At 43.7% G+C, this 21,285-nt stretch overlaps 1 protein-coding gene and 1 long non-coding RNA gene across 4 annotated transcripts; one reads left to right on the forward strand and one right to left on the reverse strand.

Moving 5' to 3' along the window:
- The first annotated feature begins 313 nt into the window (after positions 1 to 313).
- Positions 314 to 6,229, forward strand: LOC122364215. Of its 3 annotated transcripts, none has more exons than XM_043334414.1 (7): positions 314 to 387; positions 1,768 to 1,890; positions 2,274 to 2,513; positions 2,899 to 3,028; positions 3,263 to 3,357; positions 3,512 to 3,748; positions 4,253 to 6,229. In XM_043334414.1, exons 2-7 carry the CDS (start codon positions 1,813 to 1,815, stop codon positions 4,430 to 4,432), a joined length of 960 nt encoding a protein of 319 aa, XP_043190349.1. In that variant the 5' UTR covers positions 314 to 387; positions 1,768 to 1,812; the 3' UTR covers positions 4,433 to 6,229. The 3 variants fall into 3 exon arrangements, with proteins under 3 accessions (XP_043190349.1, XP_043190341.1, XP_043190331.1); XM_043334406.1 differs by having other exon boundaries at positions 314 to 467; positions 4,253 to 6,223; XM_043334396.1 differs by lacking the exon at positions 314 to 387 and adding an exon at positions 448 to 494.
- A 597-nt stretch (positions 6,230 to 6,826) lies between these two features.
- Positions 6,827 to 17,885, reverse strand: LOC122364232. The gene is made up of 3 exons (XR_006253524.1): positions 17,839 to 17,885; positions 8,335 to 8,438; positions 6,827 to 6,998 (listed from the first exon to the last, which is right to left on the reverse strand). It is a non-coding gene; the product is annotated as an uncharacterized LOC122364232 (long non-coding RNA).
- Between the last annotated feature and the right edge of the window lie 3,400 nt (positions 17,886 to 21,285).

The following is a 21,285-nucleotide window of genomic DNA, read 5'->3' on the forward strand; positions in this document are numbered from 1 at the left end:
GGTATGTGCGTACCTACACTACTTGCCTTTTTGTTTGGTGGTGACTGGTGAATAGCTACAATATCACTAGATAGCCTACTAGAATTGTAAGCCTAAGACTAGATAAGAAATTATACTGGTATATGGCAGTAAAATTATGCGGCATCAGCGGCGCGTATTCTACATTCAATACTTTCATTTTTGTTCACAATCATGATTTCGATTCGCCGACACACGCAAGCGCAGCGCTATCATTGGCTCCTTTATTCGCTGTCAGCACAAAACAGAAGTCGCGGCTTCTTGTCTAAACACATTGTGGGAGTGTCCCCGGAGTCAGGGTGGGGTGTAAACAAAGTTGAAACTTGCTGGGAATGGTGAATTGATTGGTTAAAGAACTTTTGGATTAAAGTGCGAAACTTTGGGGTTGGGACTTGGGGGGCGGTCGTCTTAAACCAAACCGACCAACCAGTGAATCAATATTCATATTGGTAATATTTGTACTAAAAGCAATAAATTTAAGTTTGAAAAATGCATGTAATGGTTTTATCATGTTTAACGTTTTTCCATGCAACCAGTTTTGTGTCCAGTCCTGAATGAATATTAACTGAGTGCCTCTCATTAGGGAGGGCCGTCCAAAACGCCCCCCCCCCTAAGGAAAAACGGTGTGTCACCTCTAAACTGGTTATTTCACCATGCGTCATTAGGTATTTTGTTAGTCTTATCTTCCGACTATTTAACAAAATAATATGCAAGGCACTTGGATGTTGCATTCTGGCAAGAATGAGCTTTTGCAAGACCTCTGCAAACAGGGTGTTTTACTTTACGGGTGTTGAAAAACACCTCACTTTGATTGATGAGCTTCGTTTGCATAAATATTGCATTTAAAAATTTCCAGCCGTACTTTTCTATTTAGGTACCAAAGCATCTCAGATCAAAGTGACAACTGAACAGTGAATTAATGCAATCTCTACAGATATTTATTTAAGAAATCTCATAAATTCATCTTTTTCATTTTTGTCTATAAAATCAGCCCAATGATAATAAAACCCACCAAACTTCCGCAGCATTTTGCTTCCACAGCACCTGTTTTACCTAAAGTGTTTATAAAAGGAATGAAACAATTGTAACATAAACAAGGGCATGGGATGTTTTGCCTACCAGGGTGTTTTACACGGTTCTCCCCTAATTGTAATAAAAATGGTAAATAACTTTTTGTTCATAACTTAAACCAAAAGCAAAGCCAAAATGCTGTTTTCAGAACCAGACCTTCGTTTGCTGATTTTCTCTGAGGAAGATCCAGCACCATACTGCCATGCAAAGGCAAAAATATACCGAGTTGTTTAGGGAGGGCTTCCTTTACTCATGAGAAAAAGCAAGAATAAAAGGCTATTATTCATTTTGATTGGATTATATTAATCATGGTAAAGAAAAGTTGCATACTTTCAAAACTTCTGAAGGTGTTTTTATTTTAAACTCCTGAACTACTTAATACCTATCTTGGTCAATTTCTTACAATGACTTCCTTGCAGATATACAAAGGCAATGCCAGATATTGTGGTTCAGGTTCCCCGAAATTTCCTAGCTTCCTGCATGTTCAAGCAAATTTTGTAATAAAACTTGCTTAGTTTTCTCACTTGCCTTTGGAGAAGTCAAATAAAGATGATATCAGGATAGGAGCAGATTAGTCAGAGAGAAATGCTTTATGAGCAGAATGTTAGCCTCTCTTTATCTGTGTTCAGTAATGCAATATGCTGTCGCCTGTGAAATGAACTGATTTCCTTCTTTCAGGTGCTGCTGGTTGGGTGCAGCAGCACCAGCATACTCATTGGCAGCATGAGGCCCCACACAAGATCTCCACCAGACTTGCTTCGGGAAAACTCTGATCAAACAGTGCCCAGCACAGATCTAGATGTAAGAACTTACATCATGTATGTAGTTACAATATTATGTATGTAGTTGACAACTTTGTCAACTACATACATAATACAAATACTGGTTAGCTTTCCCTGCAACCTGTCCTTAAAATCCTTACAGGAACAACCTTTTCCAGCCCATAAAACTAAAGATACCTACTTACCTTAGGGCTTAGCTGATCTCTGGTGAGATGTTAACCATCATTTACTAATCAGGATCAGAAGGTACTTGAACAGCACACCCAGCATGATCTGAAAAAACAGGATGCTGTTGGAATGGCAAAGTTCGGTCTGATGATTACAGTGCTGCTGATAATGGTAATGATGCCAGTTTGCACTTTCAATAAACAGACATTTCTAGAAAAATGTTCTTTCCCGCAGATGGCGGAGATGCTGCGGCCGCCGTCGCGCGCGGCCTCGCAGGTATCTCGGCAGACGGTCGAGTCACGCCGCAACATGCCCATGTACGGCTCCGCCTCGGCTATCTCGATCCGTTCGACGGTGGCTCGCTCACACGCCGGGTTCACGGCGCCTCAGGAGCAGTGGCGCCCGCCGGTACTGAGTGCCGCGTGCTGCACCACGGTGTCGCGCGCCTCCCACTACACGGCCCTCTACTCAATTGTAAGTCGGTCGGTGTGTCGTCATTAGTGTTCTTGTTAATGTCGTTACTGAGTAATGCAAGGTGAAGTTGAATGACATCCGTTGTGGGGCCTGTACAGCCTTTTCTAATGAGTGTTTGCCCGGATCGGTACACTAAATCCAGTGATCTCCTACTTTCCCATTCTGTTGAGGTGGAAAAGTACCACTTGCCACTTGGTCTAGTTCCACAAGTGAGTTGATGCTATGCTGCAGTCCTTTTCCCATAGGGTGGCCAGCACTGGCTACTGTGTCTAGTCCCCTCTGAAAATGTCATGCATGATATTCTGATGCTTGCCGCTCGCAGATTGTTCATGAGCTACAAGTCCATGTTTCGTGAGCATCGCTTATCTCTGTTCTCATTTTGCAGCTGCAGTCTTTGTTCACCGTCATCACTGGTGTATTTGACATGTACACTTTGGCCGAGGCCGAACCAGGAAAGGATCATTTTGGCTACTACATCATCTCATTCGAGTTTGTTTATGCCGGCAACCCTCATGGTACGTAATATAATGTTTTACGGTGTGTGCCGGGGTGCCTGTTATATTGTGTTCATAACATGGTCATTGAGTGATAACTTTTAATGTGAGTCAAATATTATTCCAAGTATTTTGGGCATGACTACCATGTGTGTCAACCTGCGCATGTGTTATACTGATATTCAAAAGAAATCGGTACCTAGTCTGAGAACTGATTACCGGCCATGTCTGCTAACCTATCACTTTTCCTTACAGTGAGGTGGTGTCTGATGGTGTTAGCCCTGGGCAGCACCATTTTGGGTGTCATGCTTCTGGTGACCAGCGTCCTTCTACTCAAAGCGCTCCAGGAGGTAAATAAAGCCTGTTCTTTTCTAGAGTTTGTTTCTGCTGAGTATATCAACATGTAATGTGGCAAATTATGTCTTTAACACTAGTTGGCCAGCTTGTACCTGCCGTTGTCCCTGTCCACGTGCGTTGCTGATCCTGTATGTTCTCTCACGGCAGGAGTACGAGCCCCGGATACGGCCCTGGCTGCTCGCCATGCTCTTCCACACAGTGTGGCGCTTCTTCGCCTTCATATTCGCTGCGTTCGTCAACGACATGTACTTCTCGTACCACGGTTTGATGTGCGCCGCCTGGGCCGCCATGGTGCCGCTGAACGTCTACTGCTGGCTCATCGTGTGGTCCATGTTCAACGAGCTCACCGAGGTGTCACGACTAGAGGACATCGCCTGCATGAAGGTGAGCACGCCAATAGTGCCAGCTGTAAATCCTTTTCGACTCGGTCAATGACAGGTTGCTCACGGCAACCAGATCACGAGAAAGTAGTGAACGGCGGAGACGGTCGTTCTCCACCATAACCACGCTGAAGGTTATATTCAATTGCCACCAACTCTCCAGTTGATCCCTCATTCTGCCATCTGCGGAGTTCGCCGATCGGGCGATAGAGGTCAGGACATGCGCAAGCAGGGCACGGGCACGGTCCGGCCCGCTCCGCAAACGCTTGAGTTTGCGTTTGCGTTGCGTTTGAGACCTATATCTTCGCTTTCTTTGACGAGCACTCTTGTCCCACCGCTTGCTGGCATGACCCACAATATGGCGACTATCGCTTGTCATTCTCGAACGACCAGCCGCTCACACTTCTTTCCATCTGCGATCCTCAGTTATCTTGCCTGCTCTTATACAGTCCGTGTCTAACGTCCGGTCGCGGCTCAAAAGCATAATGATCATGTTTTCTCCCAACAGATGGGCGGCACCCTGAACTCACTTCCGACATCGATGCTGAGCGGCGGCAACTCGCGGCGGTTCTCGCGCCGTCCGTCCTTGTACAGCACCACCACCGACCACCATCGTCCGTCCGTCTCCGTCTACACCGACCAGCCGCGCCCCTCGGTGGCCAGCTGCTACCAGGACGAGCCCATGTGACTCGGACCATCGCAGACGTAACGCACAGACCACGTCGTAATTTATTTACCTTTGCTTCTCCCATATCCCGTCAGCGTGATGAATTTAGCTGAATTTTTGCCAATGCAAATGCAGACCCATTCATTTTCTTCATCGAGAGGAAACTTTTGGTCATATCCTTCTGGGTCAAGTTTCGGAGCTTTCGACTTACAATAAGTGCAACATGGCGATCATTAATTTACGTTGGCTTCTGATGGTTTCCCTGAGCATCTCCAGCCGCGACAAAGGACAGCCGCGGAGCTGCACTCACAGTTCGCCGAATCGGCGCACCAGCGGAGTATAAAACGCGGTGAGTTGGCCGGCGAGTCAGTGAGTTCGCATGCTGGAGACGCTATGCCGTGATTGCCGTGAGACAGGCCCTCCAGTGTGTGCGGAGCGGTGCAGCGCAGCTCGTAGTTGGTTTTGCTATGCAGCTTAGTGTACTAGATGACTTGCTTGATGAGAAGCAGTACTTCTTCGTCCAGTAGTTTCAGCCCAGTTTCAGCGTGAGCTTTCGTCTAGTAGCTGTCGCCAGCGGTGTATGATTTTTGAATGCACAAGCATGTTTTACACCTGCCTTGCTGCATATGTTGAACAACGCATCGTGTGAGATGCTCATGTATATCTGGCTTCGTGTTTGAGTGCACGAGTGTTTCATTTTTACATTCCACCATGCAATGTATCACTAGTCCACGCCTAGGAATGGAGGATATGCACATCACGCAGCAGTTTTAGCCCACCAACGTGAGTATTGTTTTCCAGGCTCAGGTCTGTCAGTACGATTTGTCCTTGCGACCCGTTTCCCTTGTCCCATGTCCAAAACTGTCATGTTTAGCCATTTTTCGGTAAAACGGGAATTACCAGACATAAAAATTGGTCGTCTGTGAGCCGACACCATTGCCACGTGTTTATTTAGTTGTGAGATTGACATAAAGATACCTTTTTTCGCAATGAGAACGAAGTAAATTGCCTGCACAACGAGTGCATCAGCTGAGCTCTTACCGGCGTAATGCTAATGCATATCCTCCATTTCCGTCCATGTTCATTGTTCACACTAGCTTATTGGTTTGAAATGCACGCATGCGTTAGTTAATTCGCTTGCAGATGTTCCGTGTGATAGTTTAGAGGCTATTCGAAACTATGGAGCTTTTTGGCATTGTTTCTGTTGCTTGTAGCATTATGTATAGCGTAGATTGATGTCAACGAGATCTGTGCCTGAGATCTGAGATTTTGTATGGGCATCTGTGAACAGAGTTGTGAATTGAATACTGAGAACTGTGAAGTTGTAACTAGCGAGCTGCGACCACGTGTGGCCCGGTCAGCCGTGCCTCGGGGTGCTCAACCTGCAGTACCTCCCGCTACTGCAAGAATAAACCGGAAGCCCGGCTGAACAACACTCTACGGATGTGCATTCGAATCAACCATTCGATGGTGTTCATTTAGTTTTGTGAACGCATAGGGGTCACGTCGCATCCAAAACAATTTTTGAAGAAGTTGTATGCGTGTTACTTCGTAATGCATCTATAATGGGCAAGGTCTGACAGAACAAAACTGCCAAAGATGACTGTTTGCATGGAGCTGGTACTGCGCGGTGACCGTCGGCTTATGGCTGCATAGGACAGTTAACATTCCAGTTCTCATGTTAGTTATGTAAACGGCTAGCCGTTGTCTTCGACGTTTTTCCCCCGGCATCATTTTTGCATTTGGCCGTTGAAATGTGTCGTCTAAGGGTGCAGAAGTGTTTTTTCACACTTGACGAATAAAATGAACTTCGAGAAATTTTCGTTTTCAGACAAAGGCTTATACAAATGATATCGTGCTAGTCTTTATAACAGAGAATAGGACCAAGTGGACAAAAATTGGATCGGTGGGACTCAGGTAAGCAGTTCTTTGAAACAGAGGAAAATGCCGCCAACTGAAACTTTGCTACCATTTCATTAAATTGCAGCCTTGACTGAGAAGTGAGAACCCTGATACATGAAACATCAATTCGCAACAGGTCGCATTCGGACTATGAGAGCTGAGAGGTCTAGGACAAGCCGATCCGGATGGTGCAGCTGGCTTGTGATTGGATCGTCCCCGTAATGAGTTATTCAGTACAATATGCCGCAAGCTGTAGAGCAGAAGCGTACTACGTCTACAGTAGAAGTCCATGTATACAGTCGGCGTGGTACATGCCGACCTGCAGACGGCACTAGGCCAGAAAATGCCAGCACAACGTCGGCCACCCAGTAAAACTGAACATCTAAAGACTCTAAATACTAGCAGCGGCAAGCTCCCCATGTCGCAAAAGTATTGCCTAGCTTACAAGCCGACCCGTACCCATGCCCGTTCCTCGAATATCCCATTTGACGCAGACTGCGTTAAAAATCTTACTTCAGTGGATGGACAATTGTATTTTCAACGGTACATGTTTCAGCAAAGACGCTCGGTCGCCCGGCGCGCGGTGACCAGCACGTCCAATCCAGTCCGCGAGGAATTGACGGCAGCGGACGGGGCTTACAGCTTCAGCTTAGAGCGACGCCAGTGACGCCTCTTCGCGTTGTACCTGTCGGAAGGCAAATGCGTAAGTACCGTGTTTGCAATTATACAACATGGGGCGGCACCGCAGATGAACTTTGAAGCGCTGGACAAAATGATTCAAAGCCACAATGTTTACACATGCTAAAGTAAAGTAGCGAAAAGGGTGGTGTGAGGTAGGGATGACATGAGAAAAAGGCTGCTGCGATCCACTTAGGCTGCGGGTTCAAAATGCTATGCTTATCAGTAACCTAACAGTCTTCTCGGCTTGCATTCGGCGGTCTGCTACAGGCAGCGAGAAAACGATGACTCACATCTGAATTTGAGGGACGCTGGTGAAAACAGGGCGCCGGAGGGCATATTAGTCACGTGACATTTGGAGCTTCTCCCCCCTCCAAGGGCCTTCAAGATCCTAAATGTCACGTGTGAATTTCACGAACCTTGATCAAATCGCCCCAGCCCCCAGGCGCCCTGTTTTCACCGTCGTCCAATTTGAGGGGTCCTCGATTAATTCACCGGGACAGCGGCCATGGAATACATATTACATACAATACTTTTTTTAAACAACTATCCATAAGATCGTCAGTCAGACGTTATGTTCACTAAGTTGGCCTGGTCCCCACGAACTCTACCCTCGATGGAAAATAGGCAAAGTTAAAGCGAAGGTTGCGAGTTTCGACGTCCTGAACATGGGCCAATACCCCTCCTAAGCTGTGTGCGGCCTCTCTCCCTACCGTAGACTGAGTCAGTGAGCTGTTTGAATACAAGCTTTCACATATCAGGAATTTCCTTAATAGAAATCAAAATGGCAGGCATAAAGCTCTCACGCCACTTGTCTGACTGACAGAACAAAGATGAGGATAAAAATGAGAAAAAAATATATGACGTGAACACCACGCAGAATAGCTGAGATTACACAGGTGCAACACATACAAAAAGGCATTCAGTTTGGGAGTGCCTGTCACCAAGAAGAGGCGAGGCGTGTCATACATGCACATCCTCAATTTCAGAACCTTAGTTAATTTGTTATATACCGCGCAGCTCTAGCTCGTAGACATAAGTCTGCGGTAGCCGCCAAGTAGCAAGGGGGAGGGTACTATCAGCATTCGAGGAATGCACACGTCACACGTCAACAGATGGTACCTTTGGGACCATTCCAAAAATCTCCCTTATTCAACATTAAATCACCTCATTTGCTAATCTTGATGCATCACATTTCTAAATAGTTTTCTTCTCATAACAAGGCATCCAAGTTTTTATACTGCATTAAATGCTTCTGATTGAGAACACTCAACACGAAAAGTTAATAGGTATGTAATGCTAGGGTGGCAATGAAGAAGCAACAGCAAGCAAGCATTCTTTACCTGATAGTGTTGCCAGTTCGTGAGCGAATCCACTGAGGGATCGGCTGGTTCTGGCGAAGTTTCTTCGCCAGCTTCAGCTTTATCTTCAATGATTTTTTAGAACCCTGAAACCAAGGAAATACATCATGGTCAGTTTGACACTACTACAAAATGCAGGGACGTACTCAAGGGGGAGGGGTGGATGGGATTCCCGCCCCCCCCCCGCCCTTGGGGTTTTCAGGGCCCCCCGATGGAATCAGGGCACACGCGGGCCGAAGGCCTACGTACGTTGCCCAAAATGACGTCGGAGGCGAAGGAAATTCACGGGAATCCCAACAATCACGTAAGGACAATCAGGGCCCTCTGACCAGCCTGACAGCTAGGGTCCTTCTTACTACCTGGGGCCTCCTGTGAATAACCACCAGTGTCTGTGTTTGACCGCTAGGGCCCCTCCAACTCCTCCATAGAGACCCCGGGATTCCTCCGAAATCCCCCGCCAAATCCTGGGCATATGCCCGACAAAATATACTTGTCAACCAAAAACATCCATTTCATTACCTCAACTCTGAAATGTCTCAACATTGCAATTTGCAACCTGATTTCATAGTGCTTTTGGAATAGTCAGTAGCACTCCATACTATGAGCACTCACGAAAGCATTGCATACCATAGTTATAAGTCACAGAGTGGAATGTTGAATATAAAAAATTGGCAATAGATCAAATGTATCTGGTTAGGAAATATCAGAAGGAATCAGATTCAATGAATATTTTTGAAGCATTAAAGCTCCTAGACATACTCTATGGATATACAGTCAGTAACAGTGGCATCTACTTGCATGCATCTACTTGGCATCTACTTGGCATCTACATGGCATCTACTTGCATCTACTTGCATCTATCAGTGGCATCTACTAATAAATCCACCTTGGTGACAAGGTGTTTTGGATTTATTTGGCTTTATTAACCGAGGACTGAGGTCAGACATTTTTTTTAGATATCATGCGGGATCCTACATCCATCATCTGCAAAGAAATTCACAAAGTAAAAACATGAACAAAAAAACATCTAAGATTTAAAAGTGAGACTGCACATTGATAAGTACTTAAGATACATTTTGCACAGAACATTATCAAGTTACACCCAACCTCATGTTCAGTCAGGTTAGACATGGTTATGTTGCATTAGGCAAGGTCAGATCAGGTTTTAAATATGGAATTGTTGTACTGGGACATAGGCTGATGAAGGAGGCAGCAGCCCCCGAAAGCTACCAATTCATATACATTTTACAGGTGTCGAATAATTTTTCGGAATGTCAGATCAGGTTACAACTTACTTGTGGTAAAAGTTTTTGATTTTTTTTTTTGTATTTCTGCTGGGGGTGTACCAGACTTTTATCATAATATCTGCTGTGCAAAGGCAAAAACTACTTCATGAGGTCAGAATCTGACCTCACGTACCAAGTAGTTTTAACATTTACATGGCAGTTATGACAATATTTGGTATGAACAATATTTGGTAGGTAGTCACAAAGCAGGTGTCACACTTGTTTTAGCAACCAAGGCGAGGCAATATACCCAGAGATGCTGCTTCCTCACCTAACCTTACCTAGCATACAACCTGACACCTACAAATCTACAACCTACATCTCTGGGTACAGCACCTCTTCTTAAAGGGACCCTCCCACCTTCAAAAAAGTTAATGAATTGGCATACAAGTGATGTCCCTTGGTTCCGAAAGATCAAAAATGAATATCTACCAAATTTCACTGAAAAATATTCACTGGTTTTCAAGATATTAGGCTTTTACTTTTGTTTCCTTTTGGGATCTCCGCTGTTCCTAGCAACTTATTTGGAAGCAATTATTTGGCAGCCTCGAAGTGCGGCAGACGTTGCGCTCAAAGCAGTGTATACCACCACATTTTAACGATGGATTTAGCCTAAGATTTAAGAATCGTTAGATCTCCGCTGACGTCACAAATTCTTCAGAGTCATTCCATTGCATTACAGTCGGGCGCACTGTGGTATCTCCGATTCATTTATGGAGACGTTTCTATTATTGGAAACGTTTCCAACTTTGACTACTCTTCTGTTCCAAAAATGGAAACGCTCGTTCCATAAATAGAAACGCTAACATCTCCGCACATATTTTCTTGCCAAGGGTGGCTGGATTCGATGTATAACAACTGTTTCGCGTAAAACAAGCTCAGTTACACCAAAAGCACTTGTCTTCTTGCATGGAAAGCTGTCGTATGCATTAAAATTCACGTCTTTAAAATGCTCCTGAATCGTATCCATTTATGGAGACTTAGTTTCCAAAAATGGAAACGCCGATGTTCCAAAAATAGAAACGCTGAAGTTCAAATGTGTGCAAACTTAGCTTAAATGTGTTTTTAAAATTCACATGCAACTAAAAATTTGATGTTTTGGGACTCGTTTAGCATCTCGGCTCTCGGCAGTTACCTTGGACGTCGGGTTCGATAATAATACCTTACGCGCCGCAACTGGAGCACATTCAAAAGTCAACTAAAACTAAGATTTCCCAGAAACTACTGGACAGATGTGGTCCAAAGTGGGCAATACATAAAGCGTAGATATCATTTCAATATATAAAATTAATATAAATGTTACACATGAGCTAGAATGAATAAATTCATCGTCAGAATACAACGGTATTTGGTGTGACGACGGTGCAGACCTTATTTCCATCCTGCTTTTTACGTATTTGCACGGATATTTACGTTGATCCGAGCCTACGATCATATTCAGCACATTTGAAATATCATAAAATGCCCACTTAAGTCTCCAAATAGGGCTTTGCAACAGCTTTCATGCGATTTAATCGAAGATTGACGACCACCAGGCAGCTGGTACACCGGAAAACGCAGCGTGAAAATGAATGAAAAACTGAAGTTCCCGGTGATGTGGTTGTTCCAATCAATGGGTCAGTCTTTCAGTAGTTAAAAACGTTATTTTTTTGTCCAAAACATTCATAAATGTTATTATTTTCGATTAGAAAAACGTGTGAATTTTTTATCACATCAACATGTTATAAGCATCGCCACGTTCGTCAACTTCCGGTTTTCTGATCGGAAAGTCGGAGAACAGGAACATAAACTAGAATGCTGGCTGTCGATTGGTGGCATCCTGCGCATGCCAAATTGCACCAATCAATGCCCAGTTTGCTTTAAAGGTAGCGATGCACACAGCGTCTCCATTTATGGAACAGATCGTTTCTAATTTTGGAAACGGCGTAGGGGAGAGTGGGGTAATTTGGCCGGTGGTGTAAATTGGCCGCCCCCACCTGTACGATGTCTAATAAAAGTGAGTGAAATAACTCTAGTCTGTATTCATTTGTCATGGGTAGAAATAACTGGAGGACAAATGTCAAAACTTTGCCCCTCGTAGTTTTATTCAAAATTAATCAAACGTTAATTTCATTAGAAAATGGTAACTTTTACTTCTGTTTACAAAGTTGTATAACATGTAGCATTTGGGCTAAAAACGAATTCAGACCTTATAGCGCCATTCTTGGGGGTGTTCAGCGGTTCCAAGAGCAATTTTATCTAATTCCGTAAAGCCGTGATGACTTTATCGACAAAAATTTTCAGAACGGCAATATGGGGTAATTTGGCCGGGACTAGCGGGGCAACTTGGCCGGTGCGCTCATGGTCACTATGCTGGGAGGGCCGAGTTTTCATGGTCAATTGTACCATAATTGACATGATTCATGACCAACTTTGACTACTTTGATGCCTTACTTCCGATTGGCCAATTGTAAGAGCATGTGACGTCATCAAAGGTTACCAAACGTTTTTTGCTAATAAATCATTACATAAAAATGGTACAGCCGCACAAATGGTCTCATTCTGTTCAGCTCGCCAAGGCGCATCGAATGATATGCATGATGACCTTGAAATCACGTGACCTTGAGGTCAAGCGACCTGATGCAACGTGACCTGAGGTCAACCTTTGACCATGACTTCTCAAGGTCAACACATATATCTTTCGATGCGGACTGACGAGAGAATTACGATGGTATTCGAAGTTTTGGCCTAGCTTGATTACTTCAAAAGTTATTCGTAAAAAACTGTGATCGCATCTAGAGCCGCTAATTTGGCTATTTTGACCCCTTTGACCCCTGAGCCAACCTCCAAAATGCGGCAAATGCGTCATAGGGCACACGCCATTGCAGTGTCAGAAAAGTGGCCGGTTTCTCAATTTTTTTGAACTTGGAAGATTTGTTCTGTGAGGTTTTTCACTGCTAATAATCACTTTTTTTGTTCCGTCACTGACTAAATATCAACTGCAACTGGGCATCACAGGACTGAAAGGGAAACTTACTAAAGAAACATGTTAATTGAAAATTTGACATTGTGCTTTGTTCTGTTTTCAGATCTCCAAAGCAGCAAGCAAGCATCCTGCAAGTACTAATGAAACAGATAAGAAGCAGTTGCTCCACAATTTCACCATGCAATCATCATAATTGGATCAGTTAAAATGCCAGTCATTCATTACTTTCCAAAGTTGAAGTGCTTACAAGATAGAAGTATTGACAAACCATGTCAAACTATCCAGCAAGTTTTAAAACAAGCGTGAAGGAATGAATCCAGTATACGTGCCTTGAATGTATGCTATTGAGTGTGTTTGTGAAATAAATAAATGTTTCCATTCCATCACATTTCTCACCTGGTTTGTCTACGAATGAGAATCAGATGTTTACGAAAGAGAATCTGCAGCCCGTGACAGGATGATACCTACCATCCAATTCAACCATGATCACCTGCATGTCACGTGCACGGAATGAGGTTAGATGCTTCTTACGATAAATCAATATTATCACGAACAACCACCCATACCAATACCTACGACTTGAATGGCAAGTCCTCAAGTCTCAGCCTCACCACAATGTCTTTGCACAATGCACAATCCACACCACGTTTATGGATACACTGCCATTCCTTTTACGTATTCTTTCATCAAATCAGTAACTACCGATTTCCTGCTTTCTCGTCCCCTATTGGGCAGAAAACGATTTTTATGCAGGAAACACTGATATCAAATAAAAAGTAAACATTACTTTTGACCGTGATGCGCATTATTTGTCGAATTTCCCAAAAGACGGTCGCTTTCGCCCGTTCAGTGAGGCTGCCATATCCTCATAACGGCATTTCAATGGCAGTGCATTTCTCAGTTTACCATATTCTTGTTCCGTGACACGGAACAAAAGTAAGGGTAGAATAAAGGTTGAAGTAGGCTTGCAATCGGTTCAAGTTAGGTATGGCATCATAGATTGTTCAATTCTGATTGTTTCTATGTCAAATTTTTATATTTTTATGGACGTTTTCATATAGTTTTATTGAAACGCCGTGACCATGTTTCGTCACGGAACAACTCACTTAATTTGGAACGTTTAAGCAATCTCGACTTGTATTTATAAAAAATTGGGTACCGTTAGAATCGTTGAGAGACGGCGCTTTTCATAGCATAAAATTATTGCCCAGTTGATGCCGATTGCAGGTATAATACCGACATATGCTGATATCACTTTTACATGAAGTAATGTTTGTCTAGGGCATAAAATCCCTTTGCTTATAAATATATTATTTGAAATAAAGCAGCCAGATTGAGGTTGAATATTCATTTATTTTAGATTCTTTTTAAATATGATATGCTATTTTGAAGTTTTCATCAATTTGAATCATTTTTATCAAATTGAAAACCAGTAAAGAGGAAATCCCTTTCCTCTAATTTCCCTCGCCGAGTCATCCTCCGCGCCATTTCTCAAGGCTCGAGGTGCGAGAGGCGTCCGTTTCAGTTTGGGCAAGCGCGTTGGCAATTATCTATTATTGATTATAATCATTTGTGGCATGGTTTTTGGGGGTTGTCTTGCACAAGACCTTTTTTCTTTAAGTGCTGGCATGTTTTTGTGTCTTTGTGGTTCGTTATTTGTTGGTTATTTGCTTCAAGCTGGATTGCGTCAAATTTGTCAAACTTGCATTAGATAGGTATAGGTAGGTACAAGGCCATTTATACTGATAATATCTAGGTAGGTAGGTACCAGTCCACGTGGCTATGTTTTGATTTTGCTTAAAGGTATTTCAAATAATATTTCAATATACTTAGCAGTTTTTGTTTCATGTGAAAATGTGTCATTTGAAAAGCATATTCTGGATGTTGTGTATATTTTTATACCCCATTCATTTTTCTCACTGCATTCACAATTTTAAGAATAATTTGTATATTTTCCATTATGAATAATTTTGAGCATCAGTGGTCATCCATTACCTGCATGTCCAGATTTGCTAACTAATTATAAATAAGTCTTAACACTTGGGCTGTAAGGCCACAACCTGCTGTGTTCCTTGAACCTTTATTTTATATGTAGAAGCTGCTGTTTCTGACTGAGACTCTGGCAAATATCTTGTATACTTAAAGCATACCTAGAACAATACGCATGGCCCTACAGTGCCTTACTTTATGATTTTTGTTCCGTGAGCAGCTAAACATTTTGTTCCGCGAACTTAGATCCCCAAACCACTTTTCTGACACTGCGCCATTGCTGAATCTGAAGCTGACTCGCAATATAAAAGAAATCCCGACCGCAAACTAACACCGGCCAAATTGCCCCACACCCCCGGCCAAATAACCCTGCTAGTGGGGCAATTTGGCCGCCTTGCAGACCTTTGTAATACGTCACAATTTCAATATAAGTAATTACTCTGTCATTTCAAGTTCACTGTCCATTAAAGTAAAATGAATGCGACACCTGCCAGCGTTGAGAAAATGCAGAAATGTGTTGTCAATTTTAAGTTATAACGTTTTCTAAAAAAAGCGGCCAAATTACCCCACTCTCCCCTATCCATTTTTGGAACATTGTTCCAAAAATGGAAACGTTTCCATAAATGGATCGGAAATACCACAGTGTGCCCGACTGATTAGCCCCTTAGAATCTGGAAACTGAAAGTTTGAATTCCACATCTCCGAATTAAAACATTTTTTAATGCTGCAAGTGCCCAAACTGTTATTTTCAGGCCATGGCCATCAATTTGGCTATCCCAACTCAAAACTAATGTTAAAGGTAGTGTGCCACCTTTGAAAGATTTCCCATTTTATTTTTCCTAGGATAAGAAGCTTCTGTTTTTACCTAATATCGCAAAAAAATCAAAAATGGGCCTGGAATAGTGCCTTTTTCGCCTAAAAGTTTTTCGGTTTTTAGATATGTATAACTGTAGTGGGCTCACCTGCAAACAGGCGTCGGGCAACAATCGCGAATGCGGCGCACTTGTGACAATAAGCAAAGGTCATTATAGTGTTACGACCATACGACGTACGGGAATGAGTTATCAGCTGTCTAATCGTAGACAACACAATGTCGAGCCTTAAACTGTAAGCCCGTATTGGTATTGTTTCTTTTATTTGGCTGTCGAACATTATTTATGGTTTGAAATATGATTTTATGTAAAATAATTGATATGAAAAAGCCGTCTTATAAGTTATGACCCCATTTCACCACACGCAAGTGGCAGAAATGACAATGATCAGCTGACACATTTTTCTTGGCCGAAGTCAGAGCGCGCGGCCCGACGCACCACGCGTATTTGGAAATTCCGACCTCGACGAGCATCAGAAGCCACCTAACAGGCGTGTTCGAAACCGCAGGAGATGATGATGAACGGGTTTATCGAAACTTGATTGGATGAGCATATCGGTAATAGCGATTTCAGTGTGTGCATTTATTGTTCATAGTGGTGTGAAATGTGGTTGGGGTCAAGGCCTCGTCTAACATGTTAACTGGGGGGGCCAAACCCCCGCAGTCACCGGCCTGGCCCCCCCAGTCAGGGCAAAAACGTCCCTACTGGGGGGCCGGCAACAGCGAAAAGGCAAATGATTTTTTTTCTGCGAGGCGTCAACGTACATAAAGCAAAGGAGTCAAGAAAACATCGATGCTAAATTTATAACCCGATGAGACGATTGGCGTTGGTTTTCCCGTCGCCCCTGATGCCGGCGAGAGGCCAGCCAGACCCGTCGATGCGGCGACCGCGGTACCAGCTGACCCTTTCGAGCAAGAGCGCGCACATTTCACTGGTAGGTAAGGGACAGGGCCGAAGCATGCCCTGCATTTTGAAAGCCGTTAGATTCGGAACCACGAATGGCAGCTCCTTCAACAGCTCTATATCTGGAGCCATTTTCCGCACTGTTGGCGGAGATTCTCAATTTCTAAAGCTTTACGGTAGAGCATAACTTCAGGCGCTCGCTCGGGCTAAATTTATAATAAAAAATGTTGTAACTCTACCTTGCACGAACCAGAGGAGTCAAAAAGCGCATACGAAGAAATAATGGCTCTGTCATAGCCATAACGGGAGTATGTCGTTGAATTTTAACTCAGATCAACAGTCTAGCCTTCGAGGCTGATGTGATGAACAGACTGATGTAAAAGCATGGCTCGGATGTCCCGTTTTTTTTGGTTTTAACGTTTCAAAAAAAAAATGGTGTCAGGGCTGCGACGAAAAGTAAGTGGCCTAAATCCGATGAGAAAACAGGATTTGGGGGTACCCTAGGTTTGGCTCCTTGAGTCTCTGGCCCCCCCCAGTGAAAATTCCTTAGACGAGGCCCTGGTTGGGGTACGACCGACAACCCGTCGGGGCGAATTTCGCACTGGGGTACTCAAAATTTGAAGAATTTAAGACGTTTCCATGAGTTTTGAAGGTATGGATAAGTTCTAAAAATCCGGTTCTCCTTATCTGGGCCATTAACTCCATACGGTCCAAGAAAGCTGGCACACTACCTTTAAAGGGACACTCCCACCTTAACATTAGTTTTGAGTTGAGATAGCCAAATTGGTGGCCATGGCCTGCAAATACCGGTTTGGGCACTCACAACATCAAAAAATGCTTTAATTCGAAGATATGGAATTTCAAACTTGCAGTTTTCGGATTCTAGGGGGCTAATGCATTGGAATGCCCCCTTAGAATTTGTGACGTCAGCGGAGATCTAACGATTGATAAATCTTAGACTAAAACCATCGTTAACACGTGGTGGTATACGCTGCTTTGCACGCAACGTCTGCCGCACTTTAAGGCTGCCAAATTATTGCTTCCAAATAAAGTCGCTAGTAACAGGGGAGATCCCAAAAAGTAAACAAAAGTAAAAGCCTAATAAGTAAAAGCCTAATATCTTGAAAACCAGTGAATATTTTTCAGTGAAATTTGGTAGATATTCGTTTTCGCTGTTTCTGAACCAAGGGACATCCCTTTCATGCCAATTCATTAACTTTTTTAAGGTGGGAGGGTCCGTTTAATGTGGGATGGTCACTTTCAGCCTTGGGTTAGAATTAACACAGCACCGGTCGGACGAATGCGCGCCACAAAGAGAACCACTTAAATACGGCATAACACGACTTTCGCTAATGGCGTTGCCGTCACTTAAATACCAAAGACGGTGTGCCTCAACAATTGAATATCCTACGGATAGAATATAAGTAGGCAAACCAGTTGAAAATGTCTAAATTAATATCCGCAAACTCACCATCTTTGCACTGAACGGATGTCAACATCCAAAAGGACTACCGCGTTGCCATTTTTCATAATTGTTTATTTTGGAAGAAAAGTATTTTGCTCTAGGTTATCTGACCCGTACTTTTTTATTCAAAATGTATTTTTCTTTTTTAAACAAAGTCATTTTTTATGTGCAATTTATTAAAATTTATCTTTCATTTGTGGGTGGCACATTTATTACTACCCGAGCGAAAGCACACTCGGATACCTCCGTACGCGTAATTCTTTTTTCCACCCAAAGGAAGGCGCTATACGGAGAATATCCCATTGCGTCATTGAGAAGTGACTTACACCTCTCACCGGCCAGCTGGCTGCGTGGTGTAGTGGTGAGCACACTCGCCTCGTGATCTAATAACTAGGGTTCGATCCCCGCCGCCGGCCGAACTTTTTGGCGCGTTGTAGGTTAGGTTGTAGGTTTGTAGGTTGTAGGTTTGTAGGTTGTAGGTCTGTAGGTTAGGTTGTAGGTTAGGTTGTAGGTTGTAGGTTTGTAGGTTGTAGGTTAGGTCAGGTGAGGTTAGGTTATGTTTGTTTTTGTTTGGTTTGTTTACCAAGAAGCATCTTCGGGTATAGCGCCTTCCTTTGGTTGGAAAAAAGAAACACGCCCTCCGTACTAGCCGGTACTAACTCGGGGTTCGATGTCTCTCGGACGGCGAAGATTCTACGTCTAGCGTCGTCCGAACAATCACGTTCCATAGCCGAAGCTGAGCCCCCGCTGACCTTGAACGGGATTGACCGGACGACGTAGACAGAAGCGGATCCGGGGGGGGGGGGCAAAATGGGCATTTGCCCCCCTCAAACGGCATAATTTTAACATTACGCCTATGGACGATGCATGGAAATAATCGATAAATTGTTATGGTTTGCCCCCCCCCAAAAAAAAAAAAACTCTGAGCTGGATCCGCCTCTGGACGTAGAATCTTCGTCGTCCGACAAATCGAACGCGGGACAAGTCTGGTCTATAGATCCTTGCCCCGCGTAACGCGTTCGATGTCTCTCGGACGGCGAAGATTCTACGTCGCCGGGTCAACAGAGGCGGATCCAGCTCAGAGCTTTGGGGGGGGGGGCAAACAATAACAATTTATCGATTCTTTCCATGCCTCGTCCATAGGCGTAATGTTAAAATTATGCCGTTTGGGAGGGGCAAATACCCATTTTGCCCCCCCCCCCTGGATCCGTCACTGCCGGTCAATCACGTTCAAGGTTAGCGGGGGCGTGGCTGCGGTTATGTATGGAACGTGATTGGCCGGACGACGTAGAATCGCGAAGATTCTACGCCGTCCGGCCAATCACGTTCCATAGCTGCAGTCGAGCCCCCACTGATCTTGAACGGGATTGGCCGGACGGCGTAGAATCTTCGTGGTCCGAAAGACATCGACCGCGGGGTATATTATACCCACACCTTTTTTTGACAAATAACGACATAGTGCGCACAGTTCAGTAGCATGTGCAATTGCAGATTTCGACAGTTCGGCGTAGATGAGCCACAAAACACATTGATTCTTTTCGGCTTGACGATACGGATCGACTTGGTATGCAGCGTTCTTTTTCCGGTCAGGTCATGCATAAACTTGACCTCAAGTCCAGGCGCGTAACCACCAACTGGGGGCACTGGGGACCGGTCCACATTTGATTAACTTGTGGGTTACTGCCTACTGGGGACTGTCCCCAGTAAAACCAATTACCAACGACCTCCTCAATTTGCTTAAATAGCCAAATATTGTCTCTAAATCGACGTGAAGAGTAATATGTAGTCAACGGAAGACAAAACCATGGATGTTTTGCTTAGCCCGCGCCCGGATGGGCCTCTCAGCCAACTTCGCTATGGTAAGGGGCCTTTTTGGTCATACCAGATTATCTCGGAAAGTAAGCAAGCTAGAAAGACGCAGAAAAGCAGCATATATCTCGCTACAGGATCTTTCAGAATTATCTAGGACATTTTTGATCAGGTCATCGCTGAGGTCACTGGAGGAAGGTTACCAATGGTCACGAATAATTCCGATTCTGACTATTTCACTGTTCACAAAGCGACTATTTCTCGTGAGCCAAAAGAGCTATGTAGAGTCGCAGAAAAACGGCAATATTTGTGGGACATTGCTTTTGACGCCATCATGTTTTTCTCGTACAGACTTCTTCAATGAGCTACAAATTGACCTAATGAGGTTGACTTAAAAAAAAAAAATCCTTAGCCCGCGCCCCGCTGGGAGGGGGGGGGGCAGAATCTGCCCCCTCCCGTTTTTCGCCAATAACGTCTAAAAGCGTTACGCTAGCGACGCCAAAATTTCATTAGACAGTACCTTATCATACGTCAATTTAACACGTTTCCTGAAAACTGGAGCGAAATCCTTCAGATTTTTTTTTTGAAATTGACGTTTCAGTGACGTCATGTCCGCCATTTTCGCCTAAAAACGGCAAAGTTTCAAACGCCGCTAACATCTTCATTTTTAAAGGAATCAAGACGTAACAAAAAAGGTTATACGTAATTCTACTTTGTCTATGAAACGCCTATCTCGGTTTTTAGAATTTTGGATTTTGGCCCAAATTTTTCAAAAAACTGACTTTTTGGGAAAATAATTATAAAATCCAAAAGTTTTAGTAAATCGAAAAAACGGGAATATATGTCACAGAAGTGGTCTGTGAGCACCTACATACCAATTTTTAGAAGAATCGGTTCAAAAATGTAAGAGTTATTCAAAATTTTATGACGTCTTGACACACAATTTAAAAAAATCGAAGTTCTAGACCGCTTACGGAAACAAAAATAGCATCATTCGATTCGCCGTAAAAAAACTGCATCAGATAGACACCTTTTTAGGTCTTAACAACCAACTTCAAAATTTGACCTCACTTGACCTGACCTTGACCTGAACTTGACCTGAAATTCATCCAGATGTGGTCCATATCACTTATTGAGTGTGTCTATTGAATTCTATGAATAAAATGACCCATAAAACATGTGCCGCACATGCCCTTTTCTATATTTCATTTTTGGTGACCTGACCTGACCTTGACCCTGACCTTTGCATGATATTGTATGCAACGAATATTGTCTTGGCAGCCTAAGAACACGTTTTGGGCAATCAGTCTCAGTCTGTTCTTCGGCAACTGCGGTGCAAGGCCGATAGGGGAGAGTGGGGCACATTCGTGCATGGGGCACATTCGTTTTCAGAAGTTTATGGGAAAACGAGTGACTGCACGAGCCGTCAAGGTAAATTATGGAAATATGTCTATCCTTGCCGCCCTTCGTTCACTGTAGAAGACAACACCGTACCTGCTGTCATGCTTGATAAAAACGCAAATTTGTAATATTCGTGCGCTTTCCAAACTTTTCTCATATCATCAATTTTCGTGATCCTGACTTGGAAATGTGGTTCAGCTTTTCAAAATTTGGGGGCGAAGAAGCTTACTCTATTCACGGAAC

The sequence above is a fragment of the Amphibalanus amphitrite genome, unplaced genomic scaffold (assembly GCF_019059575.1).
Source record: "Amphibalanus amphitrite isolate SeventyFive unplaced genomic scaffold, NRLGWU_Aamphi_draft 000027F_arrow, whole genome shotgun sequence".
NCBI classification, from domain to species: domain Eukaryota; kingdom Metazoa; phylum Arthropoda; class Thecostraca; order Balanomorpha; family Balanidae; genus Amphibalanus; species Amphibalanus amphitrite.

What these genes read in the sequence shown, in the direction of transcription:
- LOC122364215 (XM_043334414.1), top strand. Translation starts at nt 1,813, where the DNA reads ATGAGGCCCCACACAAGATCTCCACCAGACTTGCTTCGGGAAAACTCT. An exon ending in ACACGGCCCTCTACTCAATT is followed by an intron (nt 2,514 to 2,898) that starts GTAAGTCGGTCG and finishes CTCATTTTGCAG; the next exon opens with CTGCAGTCTTTGTTCACCGT. An exon ending in TACTCAAAGCGCTCCAGGAG is followed by an intron (nt 3,358 to 3,511) that starts GTAAATAAAGCC and finishes CTCTCACGGCAG; the next exon opens with GAGTACGAGCCCCGGATACG.